Here is a 22019-nt window from a genome sequence, read left to right as displayed (position 1 = left end):
GGAAAACTCCTCTGGGCAGTCGGTTCATAGCTGGTGTGAAGCCTCTCACCTCCTGTGCGGATCTGTGACGATGCAAATTACCTTGAAACAAAGGCAGGAGCAGGATCTCAGGTTTCAGGTGGTCACAGTTTATACCAGCTATGAACCGACTGCCCAGAGGAGTTATCCATCTATTCGCTCCTGGTGGTCTAATAAAAGATATCATCTCTACGAGTCTTGCTTGCCTTTTCCTCTAGACCAATACAGCTACAACCTGGATACTCCACTGGCTCCATGAGTCTCCAGGTGAACTGGTCCAGTACCCCAACAGGGAGCATCAGAGGACAGGGGACCCCTGTGCTTTCAGAAGGCAGTGGGACAACCATGATAGAGGTTTTGCAATAACAGTCCCAGTAACTGGAGTGCCTGTAGCCAGGCAGGTGCAAAACATTAGGCCCACCAAGCACCTCCCACCCCACCTCAAGTGTTGGGCCCAGTTACTTTCTGGAATGCCCCACCATGGTTATCATGGAGTCCATGAAGTTCCTGCTCCATCCCTGAAGAGCCAGTCTGAGCATGGATGCTGAAGTCATCTGAGATCAGTACTGTAACTAAGGCAGGGTAGCAGCCCTGGGTGCTGACTTGAGGAGGAAGGGGATTAAAAAAATAACAGCTGCTGCCACAGCCACATCAACAACTGGAAGTTGCCCAGGTGCCCAGATGCCTTATTACATCTCTGCCTAAGACCATATGTCTGGGTGGTCTCAACACCAGTTCTGAGACCACCCTGGCTAGCTCAATCAGGGAATCTGGGTGTGCAGTCAGGGAATCTGTCAGGGGTAGGGTGTACAGAATATCCCCTCTATCCTCAGCCTTGAACATGAGGTAGACACACTCTGGATTGGACAAGTTTGGCAACAGATACCTTTTAGAGCCTAGGTTTTCTTGCAGACCATCACCACTTTGCCCCTCTGAATTCTGACCCACATTGATGCTGCACCAAGTACACAGCTGGGACCTTCTGAGTGAACGCTGATCCAGATGTCTCGTCCAACCAGGTCAGTGATACAAAGTGAGGTTGGCGGCAGCATCCTAAATATGAGTGACAGTGACTGCCATTTTATTAAGCACTGACCTAACATTAAGCAGCAACAGTGAAAGATCAGGGTCCTCACTGACCACAACCCCTACAGAGCTACAGGTGGAAAAAGCTAAGAACAGGCACCAGCTGCTGCCTCCCTGCCCCCTCCCTCCATGTCTGTGACCCAGCCCACTCCCTTCCACCTATGGTAAGTATTTCCATAGGACAGGGGTACATCTTAAAGTCCTACAGGACTTACCTCCACTTGTGCCCGTTTATTGAATGCTCAGTACTGGATGACAGTGGTTTCAATCCACTACACAGTACTTAGCTGCAGAACTACCTTTCTGTTCTCACACTGGAAGTGGGAGGGGAGGGGAAAGGGAAGAAAGTCAGATTATTAATGATTTGGCTTTCTTGCTACATGAAGGATTGACTTGTTAGTAAGAGAAAAAATAGTGCATGCCTGAGGCAGCTGAGCAGAACTCAATAGCTCCCAAAACTCTTAGTGTGACCACTGACAACCCAATTTTATAGATTTTCATTTAGTCTCTTTCACCTCACAGCAGTGCCCTTTTCTAGACAAATTACAAGCCATTGGCAAGCCAACAGAAATACTTATTGGCATCCTGCATTTGAACCTTGGAGCTTCTGGCTTCTGCCTCTCAATCCATTTTTCCCCCTGTACAAGTTAGTTAGGGAATCTGAAGCATGCAATGCTATTATAACACACGTTTAAACCAAATATTACCAACAAGATCATAGTCTGTCTCACAGATCTATGTCATGTTATTGCAATGAAAATTGAAGCTAAAGAATTATTTATCAGCAGAGTGTTGAGTTATATTTTAGGGGAGCTATAGAATTTTAACGAAGAGCTAAAACAGTCCAGAAAGGGTTTTGGCACCTTGTTGCTGCAGCAGGGGTCACAGCCCTGAGTGAGGTGCCTAGGCTTTCTGTGCCTAGCTACCTGATCAGGTCCTACAATTAAGATGGATGGAGGAATGCCTACACTGCAGCACTGGACAGAGCTTACGTGTTCTGCACTGGCAAGAGTGGGAGCTGCCCAGAAGCTGAGGTAGACAGGGAGCTTTCCTGCTGATTTCTAGAGATGTTATGCATCTCTGGGCATAGGAAACAACTAAGCATAGCTTTGCAGCCTGAATTTTCTTAACTTTGGGGCTCAAGTCCATGTCCTTTAACAAAACAGATGTCGTGGGCGCGACTACACAAGACACTACTGCATAGTGGTTACTACTCATTTATTTAGTAGTTCTATAATCAAATACAAAATAAATGCACAGTAACCAGGAGTTACTGCACAGGAGCACCAGCAAATGCCTTTTTAGTGATGCTACTGTGGAGTAACATATTAGCACTGTTGATCCTGTGATGCACTACTATGTAGTATTATTTGGTTACTGCGCAGTTATTGTCTCATGCAGATGTGTCCAGTCATTATCAAATTTCCATCCAGACAAGGAAATAAGACCATGGCTCCAAGTAGGGAGAAAAAAAAGCAATAACTAATCCTAGCCAACTGTGAGAGCAGGTAAAAAGATATGCCTTAAAGGGCTGGAGGTTAAACAAGAGTCTTTGTAAAGTGCTCCATTTACAAACACACTGTAAGAGCCACTATTGTGAATAAAACTCCCACCGCATTAAGGAACTGATCAGCACAAAGCAGAAAATTTAAAATTATTATATATCCATCGATAAAATATAAATAAAGTTTTTACAAAAGACTGAATCCACCTCTTGAAATGGCATTCAAGATGTCTAACAGCAGATATTTTAGCCTGCTTGGAGAATGATGGAATACGTTTCCTACCTTACAGAAGCAATTCATTAAAAGAAAATGTTAAGGTTACCTAAATGCAAGTGTTTCTCTTGCTGTGGAATGGTTTCATAGAGAGAAAAGATTAAAAAGTGAGTAAAAATGGAGATGCTCCCAAAATATCTTTAAAAAAATTCAACATGGTTTAATATTTGAATGTTCAAAGCTAGCACCAGTAAACTGAAACTGCAACACAAATTCTACTGTAAGCCAGAGTAAAAACAAACAAAAGCAGGGGGAGAGGTGCTCCTTCTTCCTGGAAAAGAGGAGGTATACTAATAGACCAAGATTTGAGTCAGTCCACGAATCTGCAGATCTTCTTTAACTGTATGTTCCTTGACTGTAGCATTGATCTTTCCTAAGCTTTGGGCATTCAGTAGTTCCTTGGTTAAAAAGAAGAATGTGCATAAGATTATTTAAGTCCTTAGAAAACATAGCAAAGAACAAAAAAAGTTCTCCAGTTTTAGTGTGCTAGCATTAAAATACTCAGTAATTTTTCAAGCAAGTCTGATATATGGGGGAGGTTTGGATGTTTCTTCTTCTGTATCCAAATCTTGGTCTGGAAACTGAATTGGTGAATTCAAAATTTTGTCCTCATGACCTGTGTGAGAACAAAAAGAGGTTGTTAAACATACTGTGGCTTCTTGGGGCAAATGCTGGGTTCCTTTCTATTAACAACTGATTTAAACACTGGGAATCTGGCCTGTAACACACTTACAGTAGTAGGTATCTAACTATGACCAAAGTGCATCATTCCAAGTGTATAAAAGGAAGGGGGAGCTACTTACTTTGTAGAGTGCAAACCAGTTCCACAGTCTGTGGCTGGTCCTCTGTTGGTCGCAACCATTCCTACAAATGAGATGCATTAACTTTCCATTGAATTCCTTTTATATGTGCTCCAGCAGTTTTTCTTGAAAATTAATTTTGAATTGCATATAAGCTTAGAATGAAGAGAGGGCAACTTCTGTTACCAAAATAAAACTCCCAAAGGGAAGTTTAATTTGATACGTGGAAAAATTTCTCAGCAGTCTACACCAAATAATGATATTAGCATCTTCAGTATACATGTCAAGCATGACTTGACTATACCACTGCTTGACATAATAGTATTTATACAATGTCCTCAAGCTACAGCAGGAGAAATTTAGGCTGGGGATTAGGAAAAACTTTCTAAGGGAGTAGTCAGGCAGTGGAACAGGCTATCTAGAGAAGCTGTAGATTCTCCATGCTTGGAAACTTTCAAAAGCAGTTTAGACAGACACTTGGTCTGGATTGTTTAGTCAGGGACGATACTGCCATGAGCAGGGGCCTGGACTAGATGACCTTTGTTAAGCCCCTTCCAGCTCTGTTTTCCTATGATCCTACAGAAGAGGAATCAGAGCATTTAGAGGTCTTGTAATATGCTCATATTCTAAAGTAAATCTGCTCTGGCAGTCACTGTGCTAGTAAAATCAATTTCAAAATTTTCATGTTGTAAAAGGGAGACAATTTTAATGAGAAAACAAGTTTTCCCTCACTGTGCTGCATCTTGAATCAATCTACTTTAATGAGGTCCTAAAGTAAAAAATAGGCAGCAGTTTGGAATGGGGGATAGATAGAAGGGGAGGAAGGAGAACTACCTCTTTTGCAAAAGGTAAAGAATTGTGACCCTGGACAGTTAGAATTAGCCCTGGTAGGATGGGGTGGGGCAATGAAAAAACCCAAAAAACAGGTCATCAGAGCTCAGGTACAGCTGTCTGAAACATGACAACATGCCTTGTACCACTTTGGGAAGAGGATTTACAAAGCAGTCCAAGAAATCTGTCAGCACTCACGTACCATTCCAGTCCTACTGTCATAGCATGAACAATGTGGAAGACTTCGGCAGCCCATGTAAGCAATAGTTAGCACAACCACCACACTGCCGATAGATGCAATTAACATCACTATGTTGGCACCTTTGACAACTTTATCGAGAACAAACTTCTGCAACAGAAACAAAGGAGGCAGCAGATGAATAAACAATGAAGGCAATTTCTCAAAACTTGGCTTTGAGAGCAAGACAGAACTTTTCCATCATAAGTATATTTATTTTACATTGTAAAATAGCAGTAATAGTTTTACATCACCAAATGCTACAACAGTGCTAGCTAAAGAAACTTCTCATTTTACTACTGTTATAGTCCCCAATTTTACCTGCCACATTTGCTCTTATTTTCTTTTTGCTATCCTTTCAAAAAGCAAACACATTTTCCTGTTATTTTTGTTCTTTATTGTGCAGTTTGAGATTAAGACTGTTTAAGCACCTTGTCTCAAGACACTAACAACATCCACCAACACTAGCTTTGGAAATAATTTTACTTTGGCTCTTACAAGTAGATGCTGAATGACCATTCATTTTGATACCATCTTTGTATAGTATAACATATTGTATCCAAGCAGCTTGACATTAAAAAGTTGGCTTTAGCCAGACATGCATATGACTGCATTTTTTCATAACACATTAATCCCAGCAGCAAGCTGTTACTGGAACCAGGTGAATTTTATTCTGACCTTCAGAAAGAAGTAATAGTTAGCCAATGTTGTATGAAATGGACACATATTTACACCACATTTTCCTGAAATGGGTATCTAAAATTCAGCATCTACATTACAGCTGTCTTGATAAGTCAGGGATTCTGAAAATGTACAACTCCAAGAACTATATCTTTTTCACTTACATGTGCCTCTTCCACCATGATGTCAAAATATTTAATAAAGAGTAAATATTAAATTTACAAATCGGCAAACTGAGAAGCAAAGCAGTAAAGGGATTTGTCTTACACACATGGCAAAATTTAGTGGAATTCAGACTTAGTCTTCTGTTTGACCCCTAGATGCCACCATATTTAGCAAAGTGCTGCATTTTGTTCACATGAGAGTTCAGTTTTGAATTATTTGTAAAAACTTAAAACTAAAAGTCCTACTTTTCTCTTCATAAAGGGCGTACTGATCTTGGGACACAATATTGTTTCACAGCACAAACAGAACCAAGTTGAATCTAGAGCCCCTACTATTATTATTTTTCCAGGGCAGCATCTATTTCATTAACCCACCCACCATTTAGCTTGCTTTTTTCTTTGTGGCTGCCTAGTAGACCAACTTCAAGAGGGCAAGCAAATGCCTGGATGAAATGGATAAACAGTAGTGGGCTAGCTTCTGCCCCTTTCAGCCCTAGAATCAAGGCCCGTTCCTTTCCTGAGCAAAAGCCATCTCACTCAATCAGTCCTCTGGCTTGTTCTTCTCCTGGCTGTAGTGGCAGAAGTTATAATTTGGAGAGAAGCTCCCTAATAGGAGATTGAGGAAACTGGAAATTGGGAGATGGTCCCCAAGACGGGGAGTAACTAGTTAGTCAGAAACGCACAACAGATCTGCAGAGGTTGCCTACTCCTTCACAATTAAAGTTTATTGTTTAATTCCTCTAATTCATGCATGATGTTGTTTGCTGAACCTGATGATCACTAGCTATCGAACGAGCCATACTCAAGAGAAGGCTAAAGAGTGCTCTGGGTAATGCTGAACTGGTATCTTGGTGGTTAGAACACTTTTGTTGGAAGCAGGACCCAGAGGGTCAAACCCCTTCTGGGTAAAGGGTGCCTAGAACCTAGGCCTCCTGCTCCCCTACCCCCAGACAAGTGCCACAAATACTAGGGAATCAGGATGAAAAGTGTGAGATGCCTCCTCCTTGCCCCTCTCTCCTTGCCAAATAGTCATATTTTTTCCGTGACCCAGGAGGGTCTAGTACTTACCCAGGCATCTCTGCAGCTAGAAAAAAACCTAACGAGCATGCTCAGAAAGCAAACACAGGCCAAATAAAGTTACATGGAGCCAAACTGTAATTGCTAACAACAGCAGTTATGCAGCTAGGTCAGTGTCACTTAGGTGTGCAAAGGATTTAGCCCCAAGCATACATCCTAATCTCTTGACTGCTTTTACAAGACACTTTTGGTCTACAAGGCAATACCTCAGGCCCTCACCACTGGATGTTTACATCATGGGACAGAACCCACACTCCTATAATATTTTAATTGGCAGCATCCTGGCTATTTTAAACTGATGTCACCCAAGACGCCTATTCAGTATTGTAGGAACTGCTAGGCCAAATCAAGCCAGCAGTACGTCTAGTCCTCTCATCAACTTTGACAGTGATCAGTGCCACAATTTTTAAAGCAGCAGATTGATTATTAAGGCTGAATTCAAAAAGCAATCCGATTTTAGAATTCTTAGAAGCGGAGGCCTGGATTGCATTCATACAAAGGAGGGAGGGAGACTAGGAAAAGGCACAGTAATGTACCAGGCTGAACCAAAAATTTGGACCCAAGAATCTTGTAATGAAGAATCTATATGGTAAAGCACAACATCTTGGTAGGTGCCTCAAGAGTAGCATCACAAGGATGACTTAATTATTCAAAGGTATGACTGTAGTTCATAGATACGCCCAAGTCAACCTTTAGCTAGCTTGAGGACTAGCATAGTTGCAACAGTAATAACCAAATGTGGGATAGCTGCCCGAGTACTTACCGAGGATCCTAGTTATGTTTCGAAGCCTGCACTGAACCCCATGCTGCTGTAACTACACTGTATTCAGTATCCAAGATGGCCAGTTTAAGGTTAGCTCAGACATCCGAAGTTTTATCCACTTTCTAGAATATCTGAAGGTCTAAGACAACACAGTGTCCCAGAAGCTGATGGTGGAGGGAGTTTGCCTTTTGATGGTTTGGTTGCAACATACAAAACTGACACTTACCGTATGAACAACATGAATTGGTACATGATTCAAGTCTTCCTCTTCTTCACCATAGTTTAATGTTAGGGAAGCATAAATTATTACAACGAGGGTGGTGAAACAAGAAAATATAGAGGCAATTAGCATTGCATTCACCTGAGAAAGGGGAAAAAAAACAAAACTGGTGAGTGTGGAGAGAGGAATTAAAGGACCTCTTTGCCCTATAATGTGGGTCAATATGTTCTGACTTTGTTGCAAAAGGCACGTGATGATACCCTTGTAAAATAAGCATGGAGGATGCACAATAGAGCAATATGGGAACCTAGTGCCTTTGCATTGTGAAATCACTGCAGCAAGGGCTTCCAACAATCCACATTTACCAGCTGTAATTTTTTAATGAGGGACTCACAATTCGGGAACCACCTGAGTCACCTCCTTTTCTAGAAACCTCTTCTGGGCTCTCTAGATCTAGCCTTCCAATTTTGAGTGTTTGGGCAATACTAAACAGGAGAGAAAGGCAAAAAAGGCTGACAATGGAAATGTATCTGGAATCAATGCAGCAGAGTCTCAAGCTTTATAAATATAGGGTGGTAATGAAGAGCAATAGGAAAAAGCAGCAGCAGAAGGCCATAGTCTAGTTCAGCTAAAGTCTATTAAACAACCATTTACATAACATACACTGTCTAATCCCAATTCCCCAAACCTTGGGTTCGTCAGTTAGAACAATTAGATGAAGTAAAAGCCAAAGTTCTTCTGGCGATTCACTTTATTAATAAACAGAATCTTTTGGAGTATACTTGGCCAGAAAGAACTGGCTAAGCAGCCATCTGGTTATACATGCTATCACAGTTACTGTTTTACCATAACCACTACAACTTTGTTCAGCAAACTAGAGAACAATGGGAACATCTTTACGTTAAAAAGCAAACACTTGAATTTAAAATCCAATCAATTGTGGAATAACTGATCCACAAGAAATGATTAGTTAACAGTGCCAGATTCTCAGTTTGTTGAAGAATTTAGCACTATTGCACCAAAGACTCAGGGAGCAAGGCTCTTGCTGCAGGATTGAGAACTAGCATACAAAAAAGTCAGAACACTGCCAACTTAGTGCAGTTTACAAAAAAGTATTTAGGCACCCCTTTAAAGAAGTGTAAAAGCTTACAAGAATTGGATTCTTTCTCTGGGAAGAAAATAAAGCTAGAATTCCAGTAACACTCATGACCTGCAGATCAGAAGGAAAAAGAAATTGCAATTAAAAAAGCAGCATGTGAAAGAGACTATGCTACTATGTTGCAAATGACAATTTTCTTAAAGCAGAAATATTCCATAAGGGAGTCACTGAAGCGTGATTATAAGCAGAGGCAAGGTTATTTAAGTTCATGCATGGTTCCTGCACAGGACTTGGGCATGCTTCTCCATTGAATGAATGAGGATAGGACTCTGGAGAAGGCTTGCATTTTAGGTTACAATAATTGATGGGCTTCAAACATGGTTTTCTGTGCAGCTGCTGGAGTTCCAAGCAGGGCATTATGCCATTTCTTTAGAAACTGAAGAGTATTCTGCTATTGAACATAAGTGCCAAGATAGCAGCTATTCCAAGCTTGCTTTATAATTTGAGGAGAAATGTCACATTTCAGTGGTGTTACACTTGCTTAACACTTGCTTTCCATTAGCCAAAATGGAACTGGCAATTAATATTGCAAGGAATTGAGGGTCATCTGCTTTTCATTGTTGAGAACTCTTTAGTTGGTGCACATTTATACACTATGCAGTAGTTTAATTTACTTCAACCTTTGTACATCAGTAAACAGCACTGTAAAAAGACTGCACAATTCTACATCACCATTATTTTGAGGCTCTCCTTTTAATATGGTAAGTCCTCAACCAACCCAGCTGAAGTATCTCATACGTGTTCCTGTCAGAGAGCTCACAGGTGACAGCAGATGGAGGGAAGGGCACACTAGGAATTGGGGAAAATGTGTGAAGGGGTTGTTTGAATGCATTTTGCCAAGACCATGCACGCGGGCAGATCCAGGAGGAGGGGTGCAGTGGTGCAGTTGCATCCCACTTTGATTCCTGTTCCACCCAAAGTTTAAAACTAATTGTAAGGAGGCAGCATTTCTATCCAGGCAGCAGTGACAGAGCCAATTGACTTTATAATCATTATAATCGACCTGTTTCTTTTTATATTCTTCCTTCTGCAGGTACTAGTAACCCTCCTTTATAATGGTCTTGATGTTCTACTAATCAAGCTAGCCTCTCCTCTGCAATTCTGCTGTCTCTGAGCTGGCTCCTGGTAATGTAACTCCTTTTTCATGGCCCTGCAGACTGTTTTTAATTCTAGCAAAAAATATCAACTCAGAAATGAAACTACACTTTCTGTGAAGCATTGGATACACTGTTAAGATGTTCAGGAAGGATAGATTTTGTGTTATGAATCTGAAAGAGAGAGATGCCCGTTTAATTTGAATGACTGCAGAACTCCTGAAACATCTTTGGATTTTTTTGGCCTTTTTGTGTGTTTTTATACATAATATACGATATAACAAATTAATGCGCATTCCAATACATTTGCGTGCGTTTTTGGTCCAATTCAAAACCGAATAATACAGCCCTAGGACCCTAGCTTAGTAGTAAAACTTCTAGTTTCTTTTTAATTGGAGATATCTGTGTTGTATTATATGTGATGATGCACCACAACATCTGCACCCCCCTTTCAAAATCCTGCATCTGCCCATGGCTATGCATCTTAGTCTTCACTCGAAGTGTGGTTTGTTAAGCTGAATTCAGCAAGACCACCCATTCCAAGATGTTCTGCTTCTGGCTATTTTCATTATTTAATCTAGATTTTGCCAACCTAAAGCAAGTATTTACATTAGACCATAATGCCTACTGTGTCCCTCAGTGCACCTGCAATGCCAGCTCCTAAAGCTATGGCGTGAATGGAGTGGGCTTTAACAGACTTACATTCTGGTCATCAGGTGATTTAATGTCAATTATATACAAGGTGACAAAATTATTATCCAATAAAGCTGTGATTTCTGAATCTATAGTCGTTTATATCCAGCCAGTGCAAGAACTAGCCCCTAGGCCTTCCCCTTTCTAGTTATATATATGACCCTGAGTCACAATAACTTGCACTGAAGAACAGGATCAATAACTGTGCCTTAAACCATGCACACAGACTGCGACTACAGGCACAGGCACTCACCCCTGCATGAATCTCCTGCCTTGGATGACATGTGGGAGCCAGGCTGTTCTTGTAATCCCACTGGAAGGCTGCAGCCCATATAGATACCATTAGGTGCAGCCTCCAACTTGAAGGAGCAAAGAGCCAACCTGCCTCTCACCCTGTTTCTAGGTTGTACTGCTTTACCTGGTGTCCAGGAGATCAGGCAAGCAGTGATGCATGGTGTTGCAGGAGTGTTTGGGACAAGGAAAAAGGCGGGGTTTTTGCCAGTCAGGTCTACCGTAAATGTGACAAATCCTAGACTTCTGGGCTGAAGCCAGTCTCTAATTCGGGCAGGCAAAGTGCGGTACCCGAACCAGACTGGGCCTGCAGTGGACTCTATTTCCCAGCAGCCCCTGCCCACATTGCTGTGGCCAGTTTCCATCAAGACCCCAGTAGTAGCAGTGCCGTGACAATGGAGGGCCAGGGTTTTCATGGAGACCAACCCCAGCAGCACTGGCAAGGTGCACAGCTGGGTGGGGAACTGCTCTGGGGTCAAGGCTGGGATCTTGCAGCAGTGACAGCATGGTCCAGAGTCAGGGCAAAGCTGCAACCTGCTGCCCACACACCCTGGATCTGAGAGGGGGAAAAAGGGGTGCCTGGGTCATGTGGGCAGTGGATCACAGCTCTGCCCCAGCTCCGGACCATGCTGTCACTGCTGCAAGATCCCAGCTACTTGCCCAACAGTACTCCCTGCCAGTGCTGCTGGGGCCAGTCTCCATAGAAACCTTGGCCCCGTGCTAGGGTTTCCATGGAAACTGGCCATGACGATACAAGCAGAGCTGCTGGGAAATGGAGTCGGCAAGATCCATTGGCCAGATCCACCATTTTGCCCACTCCTGCTCTATCTATTAGAGATCAGGATGAGCCCTCATTAAGAGAGAAACACAGGCTATTTCACTGCCTTCCTCGGAAGCATCCAGTAGTGGCTGCTGTTGGCAACAGGCACTAGATTGGATGGACATAAGCACTGATGCAGTGGATCACACCCTATGTTAGTAATTCCAAGACTGGTTTTGAAGCTTTACAATACCCAACAATATATGTACCAAGGTTTCAGTGAGCTGCTAACAGTTGCTCAGCAGGTAGGTCCTTGTTCATTTTATGAAGAGAAGGAAACTGAGCAGAGCAAGGACAATTCCAATGTAAAAGGCACTTCGAGTCAACTGCTGGACAGTTTGGGCACAGTTTATGAACAGGGTGGGCAGGTGATATGAGAACATTTAAGGAACTCAAACAAACTTTCTACTTTTTATTATTATGTAGGCATTGGTGGAACAAAACTATTCCCACACAAAGCTTGCCTTATTATTTGTATTAGTACTGCAATCACGTGCCAGTCTTTATAAGGTAAAAGTTTTATACAATTTAAGTTTTATGAAACTCTTACCTTGTCAAGTTTTACAAAGCTTCAGTAATAAATGTGGTGGAAGTTCAACTCCTCAAATTAAGGTTATATTTACACTCACAGGCTGGTAAAAAGTGAAATAAAGACCTCAAATGCCCCAAGACAGAAGGCCTCAGATGCCATAGCACCTGTAATGTACAGAATGTACATTTTGGGGGTTCAAGATAAGGGTAACAGTTAAAATTTTGGATTACCCATCTTTCATTCCCTGCTAACCTGTTGAAAATTGTGTGCCTATCCCAGAAGTCTAGCTGATTTGAGTTTTAGCCACGCTGAAGACAACAGGAGCTTTGCCATTCAGCAAGGCCAGGATTTCACCATTTCAGTATAATCTTTACACATTGCTGCTTGTGTGAAACTTTAAAATAGTCAGAAGAGATTTTATGTTGGAGACTCTGTTTTTCTGAACCAGTAGCCCATTTAACAGGCCAAAGAACAATCACTCTACAGCAATGACCCTGAATCATTTTATGCCACAAAATGACACATTAACCTTTCATTCTAGGTATTTTGGAAGCCTTATGTGTTCAAGCTGCTCTGACCACCTACAAAGCCTTGATGTGTTTAAATGTTCATTCCTAATCTGGAATTAAAGCAGTGCTGCCCCTATTAATAATGAGGGAAACAAGAAGTGGTGGTGTACTAATTTTAAATTGAAACTTAAACTATGCAACAATGTGGGCATTACATTTTACCCACCCTCCCTCTCAATCTTAGTATTTCTAGCTTGACAGATTTTTCTTTTGGTTGTAACCTGAAATTGAGAGCGAGGATAATGGGACATGTAATTTCTATACTTCAACCAGTGCCTGGTGAAAAAGGCTAAATCTTGTTCTGCTCCCCCCGTTTGATATCCTTTCCCTCTCCCTGTCCTATCTCAGTATCCATCTGCTGTCCTGCTTGCAAAGCACATAGATTCCAAGACGTATGGTGGAGGAAAAGCCAAGAGGTTTTTCCTGCCAAGGGAACCAACATCTGAACTATAGTTCTCCACATGATAGAAGCAAACAGAAAAGATTTTCCAACTTTACCACTCCAGCCCATATGGGTGCTCTGGTTGTACTCAGCGACGATTCTGTTCTGAAAGTGCCGTCTATGAATCCATTGACAACACACACTGTACTGCAGGCTATTTGGAAGAGACCCAGAATGACCATGCTCTTTTGGTTAAAGATGAAATATCTGTAGCCATCCATTAGGTAATCCACATGTGAACCTACACACACATACAGAGTTCAGGAAGAAGCCCAAGGATCCTTCAGAAATAGTCAGCCTAACAGATTCTCCTAAACAAAAGAAAGAAGGTGCAAGAGGATTAGCACTTCACCAGGCATCATTGGACAAATTGTTGACATACCTTACCATTAATAGTATAGAAGATATGCTGTAGTACTGCAGCTTTGCTGAGTATATGAGATTATCTTTTGTGGATAGCAGAAATGAAGATGGGGGAAGAAAGTGGGGGGAAAAAAAGCACTTATTTTTGAGAACTGCTTTATACATTAATACAATCTGATCTTAAATGTAAATGTTGTGGTACTTCCTGATATTGAGTTACCTAGGGAGGCAGTTCTCACTTTAAAAATCTGTTGCCAATCTTTTCCTGTTTAGAATGATCAGTAGACAGGAGTACACATACCATATAGTTTGTTCAGAGGCCAGACTGCATTCCCTTTCAGTGATTACTAGAAGGAGCAATAGTTACATTGCACTACTTAAAACTAACTGCTAGCAAAACCATATTTATCCAAATACAAGATACGTTTCCCTTCCCCAGCTGGCAAGGGGAAAAAAAGCCCCTTGCCTTACATTCACATACAAGGAAATCTACCTAAATACATTGTCTGTTAAACTGCTGCCGAAAACATCATGCGCTCAGCAGTGGAAACCAACTATGAAATTGATTGAATACAGTTAACACTAAGCATAACTATAATACATATGGCCCATATGGTGCAAACATCCTGACAGAGGCGAGCGTGTATCTTGTTCTTCTTGCACCCCTTTTCACCATTAACACACTAACTTCTTACAAACCACCCCCAACCCAGAAGGAAGCAACAATTTTCACTCCATCCCTTTGTCCTTTTCGAGGAAACTCTGTCATTCTTCTTTCCTCCATCTCTTCTCTGCCTTCTCCCATCTCATCTACATCTTGATCCGCATAGCATTTCAATTCATATATTGCCAACTCCAAACATTCTCTTCTGGTGAAAACCGGTCCCTTGACCAACAGTAGTTTTCTCACCTTCCATATTGTTACTGTCACACAAAATACCATGGTTATCAGTCTCTGTCTGTCTAGTCCTTTGGACATTAACCCATACAATACCATTTAATATATTAAGTCACAGTCCACATTGATCAGCCTCAAAAAATGACTCACCCCTTCCCATACCTCTTGCACAAAAGGGCAGTCCCAAAATATATGTAATCCAGATTCTTCAGCCTTACATACCTCTTGGGCATGCTGCCAATCTTACCAAACCCGATTTATGCTGAATGCCCCTCACAGGAAGAATATCCCACATCATCATCCATATGATATCCTTATGTTCTCCTTTCAGTCTATTATCTGTCACTTCTTTCCACACATTTGCCATCTGTCTTTCCATGAGATCCCCAACTATTTTTTATGTTTCTTTCTTATAATATTAAATTACCTTCTTATGGTCTTTCAAGCATTCTAATCCCACTCCCTCAAGTTTATTTACCCTTATGAAACTCTCCATCTTTGCATAGTGGGTGGGTGGCTGTCATACTCACAGCTTTTTCCAATCTCCTCATACATGTCCCATCTTCTTAATGTTCTTCCTGCCAGGTAACGGCAGAAACATGCAGTCTTCTGCACCCCTCCATTGTCTCTTTACAGAACATACTTATAAAATAACTATACACAAAGCTTTCCAAATCTGGCAATCCCCAGCCTGTTAATTCCCTGGCTTTGTATAGCTTCATTTATAGCTCCATTCTGGCAACTTTTCTCTTTTACTTCCCCTACCCCACCAAAATGCATATCTGCCTTTGTACCCTCCTTATCCATTGCCATGATGGTGGCTACACCACTTCCATGTAAAGGATGATTGGCAAGGGTACCACAGCCACTTTACCCTTGAAAGATAATGTTCTACCACTCCACAATCCCAAGACCTGTCTCACTCTTCTATCTTCTCCCACACCTTTGTTCCTTTCCCTTTAGTGTTCATTAGGATTCCCAAAAATCTTGATTATACCCTCTACCACCCAAAGCCTGAAACTTTGTAAATTCTCCCAATTCCCCACACCCATCAATGTACTTTTTATCTTATTTAAATCTGGCCCCTGACACTTCACCATAGTTCTCAGTATGCTTCAACACCCTCTTGATTAATACATTGTCCTAAGCCACTATGTTCGCATCATCCATGTATAATGTCCATCTAACTTCTCTTCCTGGTATCTTCGCTTATCAGCTTACCATCATGGATTCTCTGCACCAATGTCTTCACCCACTGCACACACAAAAAATAAAGGGGGGCAGCAGGTATCTCTGTCTTACCTCTGTCTCTGTGGGGAAGGCTTTGTTCAAGTAACCATTCACCAGTACTCAACTTCCTGCTTTACTATATAGCACTTTGACCCATCCGATCACCTTCTCTGGAAACCTCATCCTTTGCAATACTTCAAACATTAAATCATGTTCAACCCTATCACAAGCTTTTTCCAAGTCTAGATTTATTATTATTATATTTATTTTCTTCTCTTGCACATCCAATATGACATCTCTCATTAACAATAGGGTCTAGGATAAACTCTTCTCAGAACAAACGTGCTGTGTCTTCACATCTGCTATGCAGTCATGCATTCTTTTGGCCAATACTTTTGCCATCAATTTGCAGTGTACATTTAAAATGGTTATTGGTCTCCAGTTGCCTAAAACGTCTTCCTTTCCCTTCCCGAATATCAAAGTCACCACACCTTCTGCAAAATCCTCCCCTATCTCCCTACCCTCCATTGTTTCCCTGTATGCCTCTATTATATCTTCTAGCCAGTGTGCATATATTACAAATCTTTAACACTTTCTTTTCAAATTTTACCATCATCTATTGCAGTCCTCCTTCCACAATTACTTGCATTTGCCGCATTTCCACTTCCTCACCCTTGAGCATAACCGACTCCAGCTACTTTGTTTACACCTGACCCTGCCCACGATGATGGTTCACATCTCCACCCCTTTACAAAATGCTTGTAATCCCTCTCCCATGGAATTCCACACTCTTGTGGACATAGGTCTCCTTTAATCCCACTTAATATTGGCATAATATTATCCCACCTTTTCCTTGATAACACACTTCTGACATTTACAGATGCAATACACAAAGTCATGCTTGTCCATTTACATTTCATGTGTCTACCACTTTACGAGTCCTCTACACTGCTGCTTGATGCTGTTGGCTCTAATCCTCCCGCTCTTTGCATCCGCATAGTCTTTACCAGTTGTTTTATTGCTTTAACATTTAAGAAAGACTCCCCTTTCCCCTACCTTTCTGCTCCCTGCTCGCCTTCATTAGTCCAAGATCACATTAACTCTGATGAGCTTTTTATCAATCTGTCTCCTTCCCCCACCCCACTCTTTGTCCACCTTCTTCTTTCTAAGCTTCATATAGCATGCAATTCCTTTCTTTTCCCAATGTGGCTGTCTACTTTTTCCTGTTCTATCTTCACTCCTTCCTGTATTGTTCTCTCCTTTGTCTCAAAGTCACTTGTTCCACTTATCTTTCCTTCTTTTCCCTCCTCTGTCACCAGCTGCATGACTTTGTGAAATTTCACTCTTCCTCACTGGCTCTTCCTTCTTGTGGGGTCTCCTCCACTGTCATGCGTTCTGACCCAATGTCTTCTTCCCCATTTTCCCTTGCCTGTCTCTGCTGCTCCTCTGTAGATCTGCCCACACTTGCTATGGACTTTAGGCTGTCCAAAATACATTATAAGCCCCCAGTGTGGCCCTACTTGGATTACTGACACTGGTGGTAAGTGCATTATCCTGCTAGGACTCCTATTATCTGCCCTCGTTACCACTTGAGCTTTCCATGATCCTGTCTATATACCATATTTATTGCGTACTTCTCAACATACATAACTTTTTGTACATAATTCTCCAACCATTTTTCTCTCTCCATCTCAGGTATATTCAAATAATCATCGTCTTTTCTCCTGCAATAAAACCTATCCCTTTAAGTTCTTCTCTCTTACCTATTACTGCATACATCTTCCAAAAATCCTCATAAGCTTCTCACTCCAGTATAAAATTTTCCAAGACTTCCAGTCAAGAAAGGTGGCCAAGCTATTCAGATGTTCCACTTTAACATTCAAAACTTTAAACTATATTTTTTCTATAAATTTGTATCTGTTCTTCATCCGATTTCTTCCCTTGTTACTATTGCCCTTGTTCTCAGACATATATTACCAGCCACTCCATCTCTTGCTTCCTCCCATTTTTCTCTTTGCAGGTCTAGCTTATTCCTCTCACTAGTCTTCCTCTTCCCATCAATTCTTTATTTCATTCCCCATTTCTCTCTCCTGACCTTCTCTTCCCTTCTCCTGTTCTTCCTGCTGATTGAATTTTTCCCCTCATTGTTTCCTTCAGTAAAGCCTCCAAAAATACTGATCCCACCACACCTTTCTTCCCTACTTTCCTTATCTTTGCTTCCACTCTCCAATTCGCTTTTCACCTCTTGGTCTGCTTTCCCTTTTATAACCGCTACACTTCTCTCCAAAACTGCCACCAACACTGTTCTGGGCTCCAAGAACTCCTCTTCCATCCCAGTGCTCCATCACTATCCCCCTAGCACTCCTGGCACTGATCAAGGCAGTAAAACTAGTCTGCTGCCCTGCCATTACACTAGATTTTAGCCAAGGAACAGCCAAGAACTATGCTGCTCATGGGAATCTACTAAAAGGACACTTTTGTGCAGTCCCTTAATAAGACATGTGGTAGGGCTTATTAAGTGCGGTCTCCCTCACAGCCAACTCTTTTTCATGTCATGGTGAGCCACAACATTGCATACATTTCAAATTCCTCTGCTCTTCCACAGCTGAGCCATGCCTTTGTTTCCCATTTGCAATTATTCCTGTTTCTTTACCAGCCTTAAATGCCTGTCAACCATTGGGCAACAGGGACGCAAACAGTTAATCCAGAATCCCTCTGTTGCCCCTTCTCTTAGCCTGATGTAAGTGATTAGTTTGGCCCCACCCTCCAAGAAATGAAGCTGGACCAAGTTGTCCTGGATCGAGTTGTCCCATGCATATAAATTTTTGGAACATCCCAGGACTCATGACGGGAAAATCCAGTTGCAGTCACGAGTGGGGGAGGGGGTGGGGGTGATGCTTATGGATCCTTTTATGTGGGGGAATGGGGGAAAGTATCCGGAATACATACATGGACTGAGCATTGCTGAGCTGTGATGTCATTATGGCTTGAAATACCCCCATGAGGTAATGGGGTATTTCATCATTTCAACTCTGGTAGGGCCCAGAGGTAGTGGTGGTTAGCTGCATTAGTTTGAAGTTAGGCAGAAGGCAGGTCAGGGTGGCATCTTACGGACCAGTGATTTTCAACAAGGTGTTACATCACCCTGAGGTGCCCCGAGATCCTTTCAAGAGTGCCACACAATGATAGCACTGTTAGGTTTACAAACATGGTTCAAAAAGAATCCAGAATCTTCAAATAGAAATCCATAGTTGTAATCTTTCTGAATGGTCTTTCAACAATAAATTGCTCTACTATTTTTCTGTAGTTAAAAAGAGACTGAAAATGAAGATCTGGCATTTTCTCAGAGATGCCTTGATATTAGGTCTTTCCTAATATCCTCAGCCTTGGTGAGAACCACTGAGCTTTCATAGGCTATAGCCTATTTCAGAAAGGCATGAGTCAGAAGTAGGCTTGAAAGTTCATGCCTTCTAAACTAGTTAGTCTATAAAGATGGTTATAGACCCAGCTAACTACCTCTATCTTCAATCACCTTGCCCTGCTCTCAGCCTCATATTTAAAGAGGGTTTAGCATTTCTTAGAATTGCACAACCAAGCTTACCAGTGTACTGTAGGATGCTCTGCACCATCTCTTAGACACCACCACTATACTCAGAAAACTAAACAAAAAATGCACAGCAAGGCCAGAGTTCGAGGTTTGCATTTTCATAGAGTGCCTCAGGAATCTCCTTCTCACTCCTTCACAATTATGCAGACTACTCTCCATCATCCAACAATTTCTACTATTCCTTAGGCCAAGTCCACACCACAAAGTTTTGCCAGCTAAGGTACGCCTGTTAAAAGAAAAGGTCACTCCTCTAACCAACACAGCTGTGCTGCCAAACCCATCCTTATGGTACGTAAACACAATTTATACTGCAAACATTCCTTGTGCTGATATTGCCCCTGTTGTTTGGGAGACACTGCTTTAACTACCTGGGTTGACCAAAGCTGCATATCCACAAAGGGGTTTTACCAATAGAGCCATCATGCTCAAACCATTTTAATGTAGACCAACCTTCATGGAAATTAATATTAGGAAAAGCAAAGTATTTTTACCTGTATTAGCCTGCAATTCTGTAGCTTGGTACAGCTCTTCTTGTTTCTGACTATCAGGCAGCTTTCCACTGAAAACTGCAAAATGCTCCTGGGGAGTATAGAAAACAGGGCTGGAAAGGACCTTGAGATGTCACCAGCTCAATTCTCCTGTTCAAGCCAGGATATAACCTATGTAGCTCTTCAAAAACAGCCTCTCAAAGTAATGTATTCCAGTGTGCAACTGTCCTTACTTTTAAAAGGTCTTTCATACTATCTAACCTAAACCTCTTACATGTCCTAGCCCAGTCAACATGGAGGACTATTTATTAAACTTCCTATATGCAGCAAACTTATACATATGTGAACACTTGTCAAATTGCCTCCCAATCTTTCTAAACTAAAAATATCTACTTCTTTCAGTATTTCCTTTATTTTCCAGACCCTTTTTTTGTTTGTTTGTTTTCTTCTTGTCCAGACTCTCCACAGTTGCTTCACATATTTCTTAAAGTTCTGTGCCCCAAAACTGAACATTCTAGTTGAAGCTTTATCAATGCAGTGTCAATTAGAAGGATTATTTCTCATCTCTGAATCTGTAATACTCTTGTTAATATATCCCAGTGTGATTTTTATTTTGTTTGCAGCAGGATGACACTGTTGATTCATGTTCTGTTTGCAATCTACAGTAACTCGTAGATCCGTTTATGTGGAGCTGCTGACTAACCAGTCATTCTCCATCTTGTATTTATGCAGTGAGTATTCCTACCCAAACGTAGTACTTTGTACACACCCTTATTGAATTTCATCCTATTTATTTCAGGCTGTTTCTACAATTTGGCATTTTGAATTTGAATCCTGTCCTCTAAAACAAAAATACTTCCTCCCGACATTTGCAAATTTAGTAAGTGTAGGTTATTCTCTCCTCCACGCTGCTACTGAGACTGTTGAATAATAATCCTAGTTTAGAAACTCTGAGTTAAAGACATGTACTTCCAAACCAGGAAGTAAACCTGGATTTAATACAATCCTTAATTTGTACGCACACACAAACTGCTGTAATGAAACCTACTGTAAGGACACTCACCAACAGCAATCCCCTCTCTGCAGCAGTCACTTTAAAGCTGTCAATAAGATGTCCACAGTTTGACCTAGAGAATCCAACACAAAGAGGCAACTCACTGCTTGGCTGCCAAGAATCAGAGCACTGTGCCAGCCTTCAGAGGTGAAAATGAAACCAGGTGCTGTGTACTTTGTATTTTTCAGTCACCTCAGCAATACAAAGAGTTAAATTTTAGATACTAATGAGTTGTTAAGATAAGTGAGGACTTATTTTTCATAAACCAAGTATTTTCCCTTAAGAAAAAGGAATTAGTGATTGATGCACTTTATCTCCCAGGCCCAGACACACAGAACTAAGCACATTACCTCTACACCCCCAATGCCTCCCAGCCTAAGCATAAAATCTTGGATAGTACAAACTATCATTGTTCCAAACTTGTTTACTCTTTTGTGTAAAGGGGTGTTAGTCATGGCATGGGATTCCCCTTTCAACAGGATGTTAAAATAGCAGTCATATTAAACAACTAACAAGAGCAGTTATTCCATAATTACATTGCTGTAGTTCCTGGCATCTGCATGCACTGTTTTTAAAACAGCAATGACTACTTAGTTTAAAAGAATAATCTATTTTCAACATGCCAGCAGGTCTTCAAAAGAAATTCTTTTAATCAAGCACTAATGATGCCAGGTTGCTTTACCTTACTCATTTGAGGCTTTCCCTCCCTCCTGCAGAAGGCTGGATTTAGAAAACATCAGAGTTAACAAAAACCAATGGAATTAAAGTGTTCACAGTCTTTTAACACTCCTCACTGTGCAAACGTCCCTTCTTGGCAGGGTCTGAATTATGGCTGAGCTTGGTGGGGGTTGAATCCCCCCATAATAGACAAGAGTCCCCCCCCAGATTTGAAAAAAAAAAATCAAATGGGGGGGGCACTTAGGTGGACTTGTTAATCAATGAATTGCTTTAACTTAGTGTTAAACCCCCCAAGAGTCAAAGTGCAATTCAAACCCTGCTCCTTCTTACACTGTTTCAACTAGGTGAAGCGCAGCACCTAGGACTAGCTCAACTAAGCATCTCTTGTATTTTCTAACTCTTCATAGGATTATAGAAAATGAGGGTTGGAAGGGACCTCAGGAGG

The 22019-nt window shown here is 41.5% G+C and overlaps 1 protein-coding gene across 2 annotated transcripts; it reads right to left on the bottom strand.

Annotated features, from left to right (window-relative positions):
• Window positions 1-2341: 2341 nt before the first annotated feature.
• On the bottom strand, window positions 2342-20985 carry LOC106738052 (uncharacterized). Of its 2 annotated transcripts, none has more exons than XM_019489757.2 (7): window positions 20906-20985; window positions 13313-13567; window positions 8807-8866; window positions 7663-7797; window positions 4716-4862; window positions 3686-3746; window positions 2342-3498 (listed from the first exon to the last, which is right to left on the bottom strand). In XM_019489757.2, exons 2-7 carry the CDS (start codon window positions 13475-13477, stop codon window positions 3395-3397), a joined length of 672 nt encoding a protein of 223 aa, XP_019345302.1. In that variant the 5' UTR covers window positions 13478-13567; window positions 20906-20985; the 3' UTR covers window positions 2342-3394. The 2 variants fall into 2 exon arrangements, with proteins under 2 accessions (XP_019345302.1, XP_019345301.1); XM_019489756.2 differs by lacking the exon at window positions 20906-20985 and adding an exon at window positions 19846-19931.
• Window positions 20986-22019: the final 1034 nt, after the last annotated feature.

The sequence above is a fragment of the Alligator mississippiensis genome, chromosome 2 (assembly GCF_030867095.1).
Source record: "Alligator mississippiensis isolate rAllMis1 chromosome 2, rAllMis1, whole genome shotgun sequence".
NCBI classification, from domain to species: domain Eukaryota; kingdom Metazoa; phylum Chordata; order Crocodylia; family Alligatoridae; genus Alligator; species Alligator mississippiensis.
Note: the sequence above shows the minus strand (reverse complement) of the source record. Positions and strands in the feature narration are given on the sequence as shown.